This window comes from Pyxicephalus adspersus, chromosome 3, assembly GCF_032062135.1.
Source record: "Pyxicephalus adspersus chromosome 3, UCB_Pads_2.0, whole genome shotgun sequence".
Lineage (NCBI taxonomy): Eukaryota > Metazoa > Chordata > Amphibia > Anura > Pyxicephalidae > Pyxicephalus > Pyxicephalus adspersus.
Window position 1 is genome coordinate 69165202 of NC_092860.1, and position 17936 is coordinate 69183137.

Here is a 17936-nt window from a genome sequence, read left to right on the forward strand (position 1 = left end):
AGCAACAAAAAAATGTGGTCTCTCAGCTCCAAGACTGGGTTCAGGCTCGGGTTCCTATGAACAGAGATATCCGCCATCACTTAGAAAACTTAGATAACCATGCCCACAAGAACATTTTGGTGAGAGGCTTCCCTGAAGCTACCTCATCAGCTGATCCCCCTAGGGTACTGCAAGCCATTTTCAACAATATAGAGACCCCCAGGCACAACTTTTAGGTCTAGGAATGTATTTTGCTGGATCCATGATTATGCATATCTCCAGGAGAATACAATTCATTGATTTCAATGATGCATCCCTTTAATTATTTCCTGACCTGTCGTAACAGCTTCGCCTCATGCAACTCCAGCTTGCTGTGGTAAGGTGATAATTCCATTTAAAAGAGTTTTGCCTGTCACAGGCCTTCAAACAATTTAAAATCCCCATGTGCCTCCTGTCAGTAGATGCTGAAAAAGCATTTGACAGAGTAAATTGAAATGGGTCCTGTAATGTTAGCCTGTATTTCAGTGTTATATGATGCACCCTGAGCTAGAGTAAGGTTTTATGGTTCTCTTTCAGAATTCTTCCCAATACACAATGGAACCAGATAGAGTTGTCCCTTATCCCCACTCTTATACACATTAGTCATGGAACATTTAGCGGTCGCATTGAGACCAAATATACGAAATATGCAGTTAGGAACTTGCCAATATAAACTTTCCTTATACGCGGATGACTTATTATTATATATTTTCTCCTCACATATCTCCATACCTTCTTCTTTACTTTAAAACATTATTACCAGGTATATTCTGTGCGTCAAGAAAAAAATCCAGTTTTTTATTAAAGCAATCTATAGTACTCTACTACCTCCTGAAGGAGCATATTTCACATTTTCATAGACCTTACTGTGAGGAATCCCCTATGTGAAGACTAAATTTTTTTCCTCCAGACACAAAGAGTGCCCTTTTGTCCTTTGTAATGACCTTATAGGGAATATTTGGGAATGAGTTCTCTATATGGACCATTTATATATTCATATTGGGTGATCATACCCCCCCCCCTTAAATGTCTCTTCTTAAGGGAGAATAGATTCAGTTCAACTAATCTCTCCTATTTGCTGTGCTCCTCCATTCCTTTTATTGGTTTAGTTGACCTTTTCTGCACTCCCTCCAATTCCACAATTTGTTTTTTGTGAACTGGTGCCCAATACTGGATTGCATATTTCAGATGAGGTCTGACCAATGTTTTGTACAGGGGCATTATTTTGTCTCAATCTCTGCAGGCTATACCTCTTTTATTACAAGTAAGTACTTTGCTAGCTTTATATATTGCAGCATGGCATTGCATGCTATTATTAAGTCTATGATCTACTAAAACCCCCAGATCGTTTTCCATTTTTGACTTCCCCAACAGTATTCTCCCCAGACAGTATGAAACATGCATGATGTTAGCCCTCGAGTGCATGACTTTACAATTATCATTATTAAATCATTTGCAACTAGGCTGCCCAATCAAACAGTGCATCCAGGTTTGCTTGTAGATTATAGACATCCTTTATTGACATAATTCCATTCCATACTTTGGTTTCATCTGCAAACACAGAAATGGTACTTTTTATTCCAAATTTTATATAGTTTATAAAGATGTTAAACAGTAAAGGTCCCAACACTGAATCCTGGGGTACACCATTAATAACCGTTAATAACCTTGGATCATTCAGAGTATGAATCTTTCATTAATTACTATTCTCTGGATGCAATTGTTAAGCCAGTTATCCATTTACAGACTGAATTTTCTAAACCTATAGACCGTAACTTGCATGTTAACTGTCTGTGAGTCCCGTGACAAATGCTTTAGCAAAGTAAACTATATCAACTGCTACTCCATTGTTTACTTACCTCCTCATCAAAAGAGATTAAATTTGTTTGACAACTTCTGTCTTTCTTGAATCCATGCTGATTATCATTTATAATATTATTTTCTAGCAGAACTCTCTTTATCAAACTCTCCTGGATCTTTCCAACCTTTAAAAAGTAAACTTTCTAGTATGTAGTTACTTGATAATGACTTTTCTCCATTTTTAAAGCTAGATACCACATTGTCCTTATGCCAATTTATTACTTACATTAAATGAAATCATATTATGGTCACTGCAACTCAGATTTTTTTTATATGCACATTTGTTGTAAGCTCTGCATTGTTAGGAAAAAAAATAGGTCTAGTTGGGGTTTCTATAAACTGTACCAAACAAAATAAACTTGTATTACCACAGTAAATGTCAGGATAGTTAAAATCACCCATCACTACCACTGTCCCAGCCTTTTGTATCTGTGCTAGTAATTGATTCTCTATTTCTTCTTTAGCACTAGGGGCCTATAGCAGACTCCAATAATTACTTGTGTGTAATGCAACTCCACCCAATGTCTTAACCTCATCACATGCTCTATCAACAATTTCTTCTTTCATATTCACTTTCAAATCACCTCTCACATACAACTCCACCTTTTTACCATGTTGGAGCAAACTGACACCACCACCTTTTTGTTTTGCTTTGTCTTTCCAAGCCCAAGTATAGCCAGGAATGTAAACAGCTAAGTTATGTGAGGAACAAAGCCAGGAATGTTAACAGCTAAGTAATGTGAGGAACAAAGCCAGGATTCAGCAATGCCTTTCAAGATTTCATTAAGGCTTCAAATTTCCCTATTTTGTTTGTCAGACTGCACTCTACATAAGAAAATATTTAGAAAATCATGATGCTTTGGAATTGCACTCCAGAGAAGACTCATTCTATTTTCCATTTTGCAAGTAACATTTGCTGGCAATGTGGTAGTGGTAGGAACCTTGTTCCATATTTTGTGGTCTTGTCCGGTGAGCATTTTTTTTTGGAATGAGTCTCCTCTCCAGCCTTTATTCAGCAGCACATTGCCTGATTACATTGAAACAGCAGTGAATCTTACTAAACACACTCAAGATATGAGACAAATGGAGATGCCAACAGCTAAGCCTAATGATACTTTAAAAAAGACTAAGAAATTTGGTCTTATTGGAATCAAAATGATCCCTAACACCTAAGAAAAATTGAATCGTTTTAAACCTTTTTTTTTAGAAGAAAACTCCATTGTTTCTCTGTTCTTTTCTCTTCTTCACACAATGCTCTTTTTCTTCCCTCCTCCTCAGAGATGCCTACTCACGATGTTCAAGATAGTTGTAGTACTTGATTTGTAATCTTTTATCTTTGTATCTGTTCCCTCCATTTTACAAAATTTACATTTAAAGTAGTGTTAAGATAGTATAGTCTAATACAGTGGTGTGAAACTCAAATACACAATGGGCCAAAATAAAAACTTAGACATAGTCGTAGGCCAAACTTGAAAATGAAATAGCACCGCTACTACAATTCCCTGCATTAAGAAAATAATCCAATGCGGGGCCTAATGTTATTAGTGGTTGGAACTCCTGCTTCACTGAAATAGCATCGCTACTACAATTCCCCGTGTCTATAAAACACTCCAATGTGGGGCCACGCATAGGCAGAGAGGCCACTGGTCTATAGACACGAGTGATTGTGGGAATTGTAGTGGTGGCACTATTTCAATGCAGCAACGGGCCAACTGCAATTTATATTTAGGATTCCTTTGTGGGACAAAAAAGGACGTTGCGGGTCAGAGTTTGACACCCCTGATCTAATATGTCTGAAATATGCAATGGATAGATAAATTACAAACTATTATAGAGAGGAAAAATCTATAAAAGATTTTCTGGGAGTATTTTCAAGCATATGAAAGTACATTCTTTATTGCTTAGTTCTGGTGTTCAATTAGGACATTCGGTTATTGAAACTAACTTTCAAGCTCTAACTTTTTTGGCTCCGCTTTGTAAAAAGTGGGAAGCCACTAGCTGCTGTGTTTATTAGCAACAGGCTCACAGTGGCTTGTACTATCAGCTTGTAAGACCATTGTTAAGGTAAATAGAGATTCTGCTTCTGATGACCACTTCAAAAGGGAACATTGACAGCTATTTACTTTGAATTTTGCAGTTTTGTTTTAAAAAGCTTTTTTTCCTTGCTGACTTCTAAAGGGGATTGGTCAAGGCTTCAGAGGTGATTTAGGTTCCTGGGGGACTCACCTTAAGCTTGCTCACACTTGGCTTGTGAAACAAGTGGCTCTTTGATCAAGTGGAGTTGGAAAAATACGGAGTTAAATCCTTATAGTAACCACAAACTGTAAGTAACCTTTTATAACTCCTTGTAAACAAAAATTGTAGCTGGGAAAATGAGTGGTAGCAAGGTGGAAGGTTTGGTTCAGTGCACTGTCTGCCACATGTATGCACAAATGGAGCAACGGCTCCTAGATGAATGCCACTGTGACAAATGTGAGCAAGTCACCTTTCTGGTATCTTGCATTGAAGAGCTGGAGAAGCGCATTGCAACACTGAAATCACTGGATCACCTTGAGAGGGGTCTCCTGCTCACTAAGCAGGCAGTTATTTGCTTGGATGTGGAGGGTGGAGAGGTTAGTCAGGATTAACATGTAGGGAGTTGGATTAATGTAACTAGAGGGAGTGGTAGGGGCACCCAGAAAAGGAAGGCCAGCCCTGTGTTTGAGCACCCCAAAATGTTTGCAAAGTTATGTGAAGATGTGCAGGTGGCAGACACAGTGGTGGCAACTCTAGATGTTACTGCTACCCCTAACAGCCGGGGGAGTAGTACATCTAGTAGTGGTGGGGAGGGAAATGCAGGAAGGAAAAGACAATTGATTGTCATAAGGGATTCTATGATCAGGAGAACGGATAGAATAGTTTGTCGCCTGGATCCCTTCAACCGAATGGTTTACTGTCTTCCTGGTGCCAGGGTTCGACATGTGGTGGACCAATGGACAAACTACTGGGAGGGGCTGCCAGGACCCAGCTGCCTTGGTCCATGTTGGAACCAATGACAATATAGATGGAAGATGGAGGATACTTAAAAATCAGTTTAGGGAACTAGGTTTCAAGCTGAAGAAAAGGACCCCCAAGGCTATGTTCTCTGGAATATTGTCTGTGCCATGGGCAACACAGGAAAGGCAGAGGGAGCTTAGGCAGCTTAGGAGCTTAGGCAGCTAAACGCATGCCTTTAGTCCTGGTGCAAAAGGGAAGGGTTTGGGTTCCTAGAGCACTGGGCTGTCTTTTCCCTGGTAAAAGCAGCAATGGTTTAAAGAGTCTGCTCACCAATGCTAGAAGTCTAGCAAACAGGATAGCAAACACCCTGACATTATCTAGAATAGTGATACTACATGAACAGCAAAAGGGAGGAAATTTGTAAATCTAATACAAGATTATTTTATGGTACAGTTTATAGTAGCCCCAATTAGAAATGATACTCTGCTGGACCTAGTTCTTTCTAACAATGCAGAGCTTATAACAAATGTGCATATAAAAGAGAATCTGGGTAGCAGTGACCGTAATATGATTTCATTTAATGTAAGCTGTAAACAGGAAGCAAAAACAGGAAAGATAAAAACATTAAATTTTAAGAGCGCAAATTTTTCATTATTAAGGGCAGCTCCCTGTGACTTTAACTGGGAGACAATATTGTCCTCAAAGAACACAGAACAGAAATGGGAATGTTTCAAGTCTGTTCTACAAAAGCACCCTGAAATATATTCCAATGGGTAATATGTTTTGGAGGCTAAAATGAAAACCTATGTGGCTCACAGCTGATGTTAAAAAAGCCATAAGGAACAAAAAAAGGGCATTCCAAAAATATAAAAAATGAAGGATCACCTTCATCATTTGAAACCTTTAAAGAATATAACAAAAGATGTAAAACGGAGATAAAATGTGCAAAACAAAATGAAAAACAGATTGCAAAGGAAAGTAAGGCAAACCCCAAATAATGTTTCAAATATATTATTAGCAAGAAGATCAGATCTGACCATGTAGTCCCTTAAAGGTTGTCGATGGGTTGGTAACTGGGGATAAAGACAAGGCAGATTTACTAAACACTTTTTTTTAGCTCTGTATACACAAAGGAAAATGGCAGAGCTCAAGTCCAATTCATAATAGCAATGTCACTGCTTTAAACGAGTCACAATGGCTCAGAATTGATATGATTGAGAAACAGCTGAGAAAAATTAAGGTTGACAAAGCACCAGGACCTGATGGATTACATTCACGTGTCCTCAAAGAGCTGAGCTTGGTCATTTCAAAGCCATTATTTCTAATTTTTAGAGACTCTTTAGTCACTGGCAAGGTACTGATGGATTGGCATAAGGCAAATGTGGTTCCTATCTTTAAAAAGGGAGCAAAGTCATTACCAGGTAACTACAGACCCATTAGTTTAACGTCCATAGTTGGAATGGTCCTAGAGAGTTTGATTAAGAACCACATAGACGAGTTTCTGCTAGAAAATTATTTTATGAGTTATAGTCAGCTTGGCTTCAAGAAAAACAGAAGTTTTCAACCAAATTTACTCTCTTTTTATGAGGAAGTAAGTAAACAGGTAGACAGTGGAGTAGCAGTTGATATAGTGTTCTTGAGCTTTGCTAAAGCATTTGACATTGTACCCCACAGACGGTTAATATGCAAGTTAGGGTCAATATGTTTAGAAAAGTCAATCTGTAAATGGATAGAGAACTGGCTTAAAGACCGCATCCAGAGTTATAAATAATGATTCATACTCTTAATGGTCTAAGGGTATTTATCACTTTGAGATTATTACAAAGAACAAGAGGGCACTCTTTGCGTCTGGAGGAAACGAAGTTTAAGTTCCAGATAAGGAAGGGATTCTTCACTGTAAGGTCTGTGAAAATGTGGAATTTTCACAGACCTTACAGTATATAGAACAGAACTTAGATCTACGTGATTACCCCTTACCTGGTGCTTTTATTGAGTGCATTAAATGAACTGTTTAGGTATGTTTAAGCAACAGTAAGTACTGGTTTTGAAATTTAATGTATTTTATACAATAACTGAATGTAATGGTTTTCACAAAGTTTTAGAACATTAATTGTGTAATCATGTTTTTACCTTACATTATCTAAGGTATTGAGTATTTTGTGAATTGTTGATCGGTATTTAAATTCTCACGTTTCAAGTATTCATAGCACTTTAATGAGTATATAAGTAGGGATGTAGACTGATCTGCTGTGTAACTTTTATACTACTTACTATATTTGCAATAATTTGGAATCCCTTGTGTGTGTGCTGAGCAGCTCCACATCCTGTGCTAGCTGTGAAATTTGTGTCACTATTGTTTAGATTCGATCAGCCAATCATGCAAGAGGGCAGCTGGGAACCACACTGGCTACCCGCGCTAATGAAAAACAAGAGCTTGGTCCTGGTGATCAGACTTCTTGTCATTGGGGAGAGGAAAGAAGCCAGTGCATGTCGTGGAATGGTTCAGCACAGGAAAGAAAAGTAGTGGGTCAGTTTACACATTAGTGCTTGGGATGTACAGTATTTTAGTGATGAGAGCTCAAGTTCCTTGCAGAGCTGCTGCATTGCTCTACTGTTCTCTTCATGATTATGACATGAACGTGGCTCTTATCATACCCAGGCATTCTACATGGATATGTCAGCTTATTTCTGTTTAGCCAGTTAGAGGGGGTTACATGCTTTTTGTCCCCTTACTTTTTTTTGGAAAACTAGATTCCAGAGGAGTTTTCCATAGATAGGGGAGGGGGCATAAATGCTCACTGCCCCGTTTCATATTTAGGAAAGTTCTTAGCCCTGAGAGGTTCTGATTTAAAAAGACAATTGAGGGGACCTCAATTTTCTCAATGTTTTAATTGACAATTGAAAAATGAACTTTGTTTTCACCTCCTACAGTAATATAATGAATATTAGCCTTAATTTATATTGTATTTGGACCACAATTGGCACACAGCTTATTATATTACTGTACAATAGGTTTTGGTGCAGTGTAAATAATAAATGTGTAAGTGTCACATTTACAGAAAATATTCTGATTGACTTAAAGTGCAACAAAACCCTTCTATACTGACCTGTCCTAGTTTCATCACAGGGCACTGCCATGTTTATCTTCTCTTCCTCCTTGCACTCCTCCGCCATCTTGACTGGCTGGACTGGGTTGAAGCAACTCCTGTGTAGACGTTGCCAGCCACTATACCTAAAAAAAAAAAAAAAAAATTGAAGATTTACTTTTAAAATTCTCCTAGATGTCACTTGGACCATTGGTTTGCAATAATAATATTAATAAAAAAAAGTTAGCAGCCTGTCATTAAAAATTTGCTATTAGCGCCAATATATTACCATTATTTTGAAAAAATGTATTGCATTTTGGTTATGTTTTTTTCTTTCAGGACACTGTCACATGGGTCCCCCAGACATCTCCAGCAAATATGCTGACAATTTAACCCTAAAACTTTAAAATTCCGACTTTCCTAATGACAACAATGCAAATTTCATGTGTAAAGACACCTCTAAAACTAATCCAAGCTATTTGAAGAAAAGTTTAGGAAGTTTTGATTTGCAAATTTGGAGGGCAAAACATTAGTAAAGGAACCTGGAACAATGGGGAAAAGTGAATGTGACAGAAAAAAAAAGGATAAACTGAACAGAAATAGGTTGAAATAAATTAATAAAACATTTACAAATACATCCCTCTCAGATTTTTAGGAGGAAATTGATTCATGAAAAACTGTGTACCAGGTAAAAAGCAAATTAAAGATGTTAGAAATTAACAATAGGCTTTATGTCAGGGCAAACAATAACGTTTTTTTATAGTGTTTTTTCTTTCTACAGCCAAGTGAGAGGGAAGAAAAAGCTTCACGTAAGGTAGATGATTTACTAGAAAGTTACATGGGAATCCGGGATGTTGAATTGGGTAAGAGATGATTTGAGATGACATAATATAGTGTTTCTGATAATGCTGAAATATTATATGTTTTCTAAAAATGCTGAAATATACTATGCTGAATTGTATTGATTTATTCATCTAATAATTGTCTAGATTTACATTATAGGATAACTATTGGCATATTAAACTGATACACATTGAAGTATATCCTAAATGTATAGGCAGGGTAAAATCATAGGGATAGATTATATGTATTGAAGTTTTGGGTTGCAGATGCTAATCATTTTATTTAGTTACAAGAGATTCCACAATAAATGTGTGTAAATATTGTAAATAATTTAATCATCCATGGAAATCCATGTAGGCAGGCTGGCTTACATTGAACTGATAATGAACTTAACTAGATCTTTCTGCACTGAGCAGTTTTACTGCTTCTGTACTGCAAAAGATACTGAACATTTTTTCTACTGTTCTATGTAGCAACAACTGCGTGAGAGCTGGAAATAGTCTGGTATTAAATGCATAATTCACACTCAGACATAACCATTGCAACTTAGTCCTAAGTTTTTTCTTTCCTTTTTTAGTTTCACAGAGCTTACCTTTGTGAAGCAAAATTGATTCCACATTTGGGTGACACAAAGCCAATCATCCATTTATTTACCATTGTTCGTTTTACCTTCAGTGTAGCACTGTATACATTTTGCTTCCAGAACCAATGTGTGCATTTGTGAACAGAAAATTTGATTCCACATTTGGGACACATATTCTTGTCACCAATGATAGTCCCCTATATGTGTATGAGGTAAAGATAGACCAAGGCGAAGGATCTTTAGAAACCGCAGAGCATGGTGATAATGAAACTCTCTGCAAAATTACAGAGGGTCTCAAAATAGTTTAGAGCAGCTGCCATTGATTGTTCATTAGGCAAATATAGGGAGGCCAGCATTTATATTCTAAATGAAATTTAAATTTAAACAAGAACATCATGGCCCATGGGATCAGCCACCGAGCCATGAAGGACTTCACAAGGGGAGCAATGGCTACACTTTCAAGATGTCTGAGCCATTTAAATCCACTTAGTCGAATTGACACACATTGTCACTCTTACAAATGGCAGTATGTGTTACTTCAACAAAATGGACTGGCAGCCATCGGTGACACTAACTCGGTTATCTGCATGCTAGGACAGACACTTGCAGTAGGATGTTTTTACAATCTGCCATAATGCAAATCTGCAATTATAGTAATTATTTAAAATCCAGTAACATTAGACCTGCTCAGTCTTTAGGAATCCAGCCATGCCCTTCATTCTCTAGATGTGGTGATTCCCATCATTTATGACTGAAGTATGTTGCAGAGGTGGTTGAGTGGATGACATGGCATTGTTTAAGTCAAAGTACCTCCTCTTCCTCACAGAAAAAGTCAGCCAAAGAACATTAGTAAGCTATGTTGACCAGCCTCCTGTTGACCAGCTATGTTTGACAAACCCTAAGACGTTCTAAAGCAGGTGATTACTACATTGACTCAGAGGTTCCACATGTTTTGTCAAGAAAGTAAAAATTACAAAAAATCATACGGACAGGGGAAAGATCTAACTTTCACTGATGCCCAAAGGTTTTTTTTTATCCTCCGGGGGAGGGGAAAGGAAAGCATGTGGGTGTACTTTGTTCTTTTGCTTCTGAACAGAAAATGTCTAAGAAACAAATTCAAAAGCAATCCAAAAAGCAGGTGCCACATCTTGCTACATATTGGCCCTGATTTATTAAAGTTCTCCAAGGCTAGAGAGAATATACTTTCATCAGTAAAGCTGAGTAATCCAGCAAACCTGGAATGGATTTCCTAAAAGTCATTAGCTATTTGTTAGCATATGTTTTCATACCTGGACCAGATCCATTCCAGGTGTGCTGGATTACCCAGCTTCACTGATGAAAGTGTATTCTCTCCAGCCTTGGAGAACTTTAATAAATTAGGGCCATTGTTAGGTTCAGTCCTGTGAAGAAGTAGTCGATGATGAGGTAACTGACCCCAAAGGGGGTAAAACAAGGGATGTGCAGAGCCATGGCAGGGTGATGTTGATGAAGAAGCACTAACATAATTATAGATCATTATGACTGTAGAAGTACTGTGGCCAGTTTAGACAAACTTTAGTTCCTAGTCGCTGTCATCCTTCCTCATCATCTGCTGTCACTACAACTGCACAGGAATCACTGGCTTGGTAACTTTTAGTCCTAGATCAAGCAGAATCTGTGCTTATTTAAAAAGTGGCAAACACTTTACTAAACTAAGTACCACCACTAATAAAATCTAAGTGTCATCAACCACTCAGTTTATTGGAAAGCATCAGACATCTTTGCTCCCTCTACCTCTCTTTCTATTGTTTATGCCAGCAAGCACCTGGTGTTGCCAACATTACAAATGATTCCATTAGTCCAGAGGATGTAGAAGATATTTTCCATATCCCCCTTTCCCATAGGTTGTCACATCAATGCATAGTTAGGCCCAATTTTTCCACTTAGGCCCTGCATTTTCTTGAGACAACACACAGATGCTGGAACATAAAAATAAAACACCTTCCCACAAATAACATTTACACAAATAATGCACGGCTGCTGGCTCTGCAGTTTCTGTTGAAACTGTTGAGACTGTTGGAAACAACAGTCTTCCATCAATTGTTATCCTGTACTAACCCTAAATACAGCATGCACGGACGAAAAAGCTGTCCTTGACACTTGGGCATACAACATAAGGATGCTATATTTTGTTCGCCACCGGGTAAGCTTACTGACTTCAGGGGGAGAAGAAAGGCATCCACATTTATTGTCCACAAAGACTAGGCACCCTCAACCTATTTCCACACTCGTATAGCAAGCCCCTGCTCAACATTGCACTGTCCCAGCACATGGTTGCCCTCAGGACTTCTGTGTGCAAAGGAAGGTTCTGGGGAAGGACTGACAAAAGACCAGAACCCCACAGATAATACTGGAGAGTCCAGCAGAGGCATGTCCAAAAAACAGAGGTAAAGGCCATACACAGGTAATTGATCCACCAAACAAAGTATCCAAAGGTTAAAAGAAAACAGAGTCAGGGTCACAGGCATGGGTCAGTCCAGGCAGCATACCATTTTACATTCAGGAAAAAAGTAGAATCAGCAGCATTGAATCCAATAAAAATATACAACAGACAACTGGTGACTGAGAACAGAAAGGCTAGAAAGTCCTAGCAGCCAAAGGCAGAGCAGGATAAAGCCAAAGCTGCCAAAACTCTTTAACATGCCTGATCTGTGGGTAACCAGACAAACTGTCTGGAAACAAAACATTATAAGTTAATTTTGGTTTAGAACATTATTCATAGAACATGAAAACTTTGCAGCTGACTGCTAACCCCAATAGAAAGCCTATTTGCAGAATACTCCAGTCTTAAACTTAAACTCACTGCTTCTGCTTTCACTTGTGATAGAACACACCATATCCTGCACCCTTAAACTGCCTGTGTATGAAAGACTTTTTAAACAAAGAAAATAGCATAAGTGTCACAAGGAAGACAATTATTCATCTGTTGTGCAACCCACATTTTTTTGCAACCGACCTAACTATGGGACTCAAGATGAAAAAGATCCCTACTACTATTGCCTCTGCTAGAATCAGATTCATTTGTGGATTTCTTTTTAAACCAGCGATCCCCATATTGCCACAACAGCTTTAGAAGGTAAGGAGATTTTAGTTGAACGATCTTTGGCAACCAGCATCTACTTGTCAGTCCCTTATATGAGCCACCACTTCCCCAAATTGTGAAAGACATTAATTTAGATGTGACTTTTTGTTGTCTACTCTTTCAACGCCTAATGGTCTTCTGATCAGAATGTTGCTGAACATTTTAAGGTAATAACAGGCAGTTCAAGCATTTTTAGGAAATGAGCTATGTTTCTGGTCTTCTAAGATACAATTGCTTTTTCAAGGATATCTTGTCTGTACCTGAAACTCAGTTATTACAGTAATATGGCATGGGGGAAGCAACTTTTCTTTATTGTAATTCTAAGGGAAATACTTATCATCCTGATGTCTGTACTACAAGTTTTGCAGGTTTACTTGAGTCTAGGAAGTTTCAGTATGAATGTTATATTGTTTTATTTAAATTTGGTGTTTTAAATTGACCCCATGTAACTATTTTAGCTTAAAAGATTTGTTTATTTTCTCCTTACTGTTGGTTTACATGCTTGCGATATGGTAATTGCATCTCAGCTTTGCACCAGGAATAATAAGGCTTTCTGGTGCTACCACTAGAGAGCTACATAAGATCTAATTTAAAAAAAAAAAAAAGTTACATACAAAAACATGGAATACTGAATACATGTATTATATTGGAAAACGTGTATAGTGTGTGAAAAAGGATGCAAGATGATCTCAAGTGCACAGACTATACATATTCCTGTATGGAAATTGTTATTTCTTTGAATATCATACAAAGAAACAACCATTATGCAATATATGGTAAATATTGTTATTTTTATATGTACCAATATACATATCAAAACTACATCATGATATGATGATGTTTCCATTGCTCCAAGTACATACAGTACCAGCATCATAACCTAAATTATATCACATTTAGATTAAATGTTAGTTATACAGAGGAAACCAGATTTGAAAGGATTGGATTGAAAGAAAAATAAATAATTAAGGGCTTTATAAGACTTTATTAGGGTTTTTTCCCTTCCTCTCAGACCCTTGTCCTTGTCAGTGTACAACATATCGCTACTACAGAGTGGCCAGGAAAACAGACAAATTATGTTTTACACTTTGTAATTTTACTTTCCTGAATAACTCTAAGACAGCATAAGACCTCTGATGTGACACTAAGATCAACAAGGGCAAGATTTGTTGGGGGGGAGCTGTTTTTCTATTGGATTCTGAACTATAGGATAATTGGGGGTGGTAATTACCCACACAATGCTGGAATACAATTAGTCAGGAATGGTACTAAGTAACCATGTGGATGGCTAATTCAAAACACTATAATTCTGTAAAATAAAGCTTCAAACTTACCTTTCCTAATAAATACTCTCACTTCTAAAAAAGGACCTCTGCTATTCAATACTTCCAGATGTGTAAGAATGTCCTCTTCTGGGCACTGTGGTTCAACCCTTATAAGAGAGGGCATTTTTTTATCAAAGCAACAGGGTCACTTTAAATGTGTCTTTAGTTTTTAATATGTCCTCTATTGATAGTTATAAGTACATACTGCTACAAATAAACAGATTTATAAATACATCAAAAGGGATTTTTTTTTTCAGCTACAACAGTTGTGGAAACAGCCAAGGAGCAGCGGAGCCCTGAAGAGTTTGGCACAGCACTGGACAACCTCTTGGGTGAATTTGCCTTTCCTGCTGACTTTGTGTTAGAGGTCTGGGGAGCCATTCATCAAACAGGAATCTGAAATTTGTCCCTTATTAGCTTCTTGGTATTTTAAATATTCCTTCATTACAAATGTTTGTAAGGACAACTGATACACATTTGCAATGTAAAACCACTACTTTTAACCAACCACAGTAAGCTCATGTGCCTTCCAAAATATATACTAGTTATATACATATGCTAATTTGTTTGTCTAGATATCTGATTTGGATACTATTTAGTAAATACATAGCACTTTTGTGTTCTAAAATTGCATGTTATTTTAAAATTATTCTTTTCCTTTTGTTGTAATATTAATTTCTATATGCATTTTTTAATGGAATGCCCTATGGTTATTTTGCAATGTAACAATTTTATAATGGGGATATACCTTTTCAAGCAGCACTATGCGTTAAATAAAATACATATTTAATACATTTTACAGTTTACATGCTTCACTCCTACCCTTCCTAAAGTACCCTTCATTCCTTTCAAACCTTCACTATATATAGTGATTTGCATTTATTTTGTTTCTTTATTTGTTCTTTGGAACAGATAAGTTCAACTTTTGAGACTGAACTGAAAAAAATCATATGAAAAATCAAACTGAAATCAAATAAAGTGAAAAAATTCAACTTTGGGAGGGTTAATTGCAAAACTGCTAACCATAGTATTGTTATTAACATTTCTGGGGGAGGAAATATTAGAGCATTTCCTAGATGAAAAAATGTAGATATAGGCATCAAAATTTTATAGCATGGGTCTTAAAGCATTGGAAATTAACAAATAAATACCATCCCAGTGTGTACATATGCAGTAGTTCTTTGTCTTAAAATAAATAGGAATTCCTTCAGATGTGACAATCCACGTTTTTACTGCAGAAAAATCTTTTGTATAACACTAGGCATGTAAGAAAGTTGTAGCTTTGTAGCTAGCCATGTAAAAAAAAGGAAACAAAAATATGACTGTAAGATGTATTAAAGGTGTGGTGTTTGTGCTTTTTTATTAATTCAAAAAGATCCCCCCCCCCAATAATAAAATCAGACCCTTCCTGGGACATGGAATCTGGTTGGCTAGGAAAGGAGGAGGTCATAAAATGAGCCCCTCCCCTTCTACCCATACCAAGTCCCCTGGAACTTGGTTAGCCAAAGAAGGGAGAGGCAAAGAATGTCTCTTGTCTTTGGCCATACCTGGGCTAGAAATAAACACACAACGTGGTAGAAAAATATGTTTAGAATACCTTTGTGGACTTTGTAGGATTAGGAATATTAGGACCTCAATGAACTCAAATGTGATTTTCAGGGAGGAATTCAATATTGGTAATTTCCTTAATCACAATATTTTTTACTATACTTATGGAATGTTGCAAAAATATAGAAATATTGATGAATATTCTCACCCAAAATGTATCCAACTATTTTCCAAAAGTGAAATGTATAATATGGTAACAATATCAAAATGGGCGGAGGTGTCACAGTCTTATATGATAGTCCAATGGGAAAGAGGCAGTCTTTGTCCATGTGGATTTTAGAGTTGAGGTTTGAATTCGTAGAGATGGTACTGATTCTGCATGTAGTAGATAATTCTTTATCAGATGATACCAACAAAACAAAAGAAAAAAATAGAATAAAAACATACTTCACAATCAAATGTCTGATGTCACAGTTATAATTATGACCAGACATTGTTGTACATTGACAAGTTATACAACTGTTACATATTTAATACAACACATTCATATACATATACATAACAATATACAAGTGTACACATCAAAAAATTGTTAGAAAATGCACTGAGCCTAAGTACTCAAAAGTACCAAACACAGATGATAATGCCTCTTGCAGAACAAAGTCTGGTTTATCAGATCAAGATGATGATTAAAATAAGGTGCAATGTTAACTGATTTGTAATGTCGATATCTTAAAAGCCCCACCCATTTTTTTTTTGAAAACTGAATCAGGGCGTCAGTTAGCTCCTGGACAGTCTGTGGTGCCACATGGCAGAGTTGGATGAGCCAATTCATAATGTCTCAGAAGATTTTTATTCATTCTGGAAATGTGGGGTCCAGTCAATTGCATCAATCAATTTGTTACCCAGAAGCTACCTACTTATTCTGGCCACATAAGGGTGAGCATTGTCCTGCACCAGGAACTCGAGCCCCACTACTCCATATGATACCTAACACCAGTCAGGGTACCATTAGCTAGCATGTGGAGGTCTCCGTGGCTCTCCAAGGAAATGCTGCCCCTGGCCATCACTGACTAACTGCCAAACCGGTCTTGTTTGATGATGTTGCAGACAGCATACCATTCACCACAGTATCTCTAGACAGATATCCTTAACATGTACTTGGTGTGCGCCTACTCTCAGTTGTGAAAGGGATGAGGAATGCCAATAATGAATTTTCTGAATCTTGTGTTCTCTGGCTTTAAACATGGGTCTTAACTACAGGATGAATGTTGGCCCATATGCCACTCCCATGGAGCATTTTTAATTATATATTTCTATTGTGCAAAATTTGCACAAGCTATTAAGGACATCTAACCTTAGAGTTTGTAACAATGGTAGCAAGTCAGTTACACAGAGAGATCCAGGGTGTCTGCTGGATGAGGAAAAGGGGGAGAGCAAGCTGGGTACTATTAAACTATCTGTGTCCTGGATACCAAGAGTGTTTAAGGAATAATTGTAGAGAATGAGGACAAGATTGACCACTCAGGGCATTTTAAAGAAGAATTAAATACCATAATATAATGTATGCTCTGAACCCCCTCTATGCAAGTTGTTGTCAAATTTCAAATAGTGGTATATTTACAGTTTTACAGTCCCCTCAAGCCGAATATTGAATAGAGACTATATAAATTAAATTCTCTTTAATTGCCTAACATAATCCTTTGCAAGTCCAGGGCAGGTTCAGAACCTACAAACTGTAAATGGGACATTATAGGCCTTCCAAAATAGGAAAAGAAGTAGAGCCAGTGTAATTATAATGGAGATTAAACAGCTTGGTGTTAAATTGTAAAAATTAACAATGGGTGTGAGGAGCTGACTGTTTTCTATTATTGTGTGAGCTGTGTTCTTTTACCTAATGTGGCTTAGGATAGCCTTACAAAATATGAAAATCATTCAGGTGTGTGTGTAAAACTGGACAGCAATTTTAAGGGTCTTAGCTGCCTACCAATGTCATGTACTTGTTTACTGTGTGTAATTTAAACAAGCAACCTAAAGCCATTAACTGGGTTATTGAGTCTGCTATGTGGCCCTTAAGGGAAGAAAAAAATTACTATTAAAACCATCTGGGCCCAGTGTCTAATCTTGTTTTATTACCTGCTCAATCTTTTTCATTGACATATTTCTAATCAAAAAATCACAATTCATCCCCACCATCTTCGGTGATTTAATAAACTTTAAAAAAAGTCCTCCCCCTCTCACCCTCACCCATCTACATGATCTGAATAATGCTTACTACGAAAGCGTCTAAATATATTAGATATTTCCCCCTCTGTCTGTTTTAATAACACCAACTTCATCATTAAAGTGGGTAATGTGATTCGTTGGAGATATACCTTTGGCCGAATTCGCCAAAAATTACCTGATTTTATTCCGGACCTAAAAAGGCACCACCTTCTACAAATCTCTTATATATTGATCGCATTGCAGTAGCCAGTGATTACATACCTTTGACCAACCAATACCCAATCTCTAAGTTGTTTGATCACTGAGAAGTGATCATGGATGACCAATGCTCAAAGGATGAAAAAAACAAT

At 37.2% G+C, this 17936-nt stretch overlaps 1 protein-coding gene across 2 annotated transcripts in view; it reads left to right on the plus strand.

The window, feature by feature from the left end:
• Positions 1–14374, plus strand: part of GIPC3 (GIPC PDZ domain containing family member 3) — an 84698-nt gene extending 70324 nt beyond the window's left edge. The window contains exons 5-6 of one of the 2 annotated variants that reach the window (XM_072407088.1): positions 8722–8803; positions 14070–14374. In XM_072407088.1, the coding sequence (XP_072263189.1) occupies positions 8722–8803; positions 14070–14212 (225 nt within the window). In that variant the 3' untranslated portion in view covers positions 14213–14374. Of the gene's footprint in view, positions 1–8721; positions 8804–12149; positions 12482–14069 lie in introns of those variants that run through there. The other variant, XR_011920093.1, reaches the window with a different exon arrangement.
• The last annotated feature ends 3562 nt before the right edge of the window (positions 14375–17936 follow it).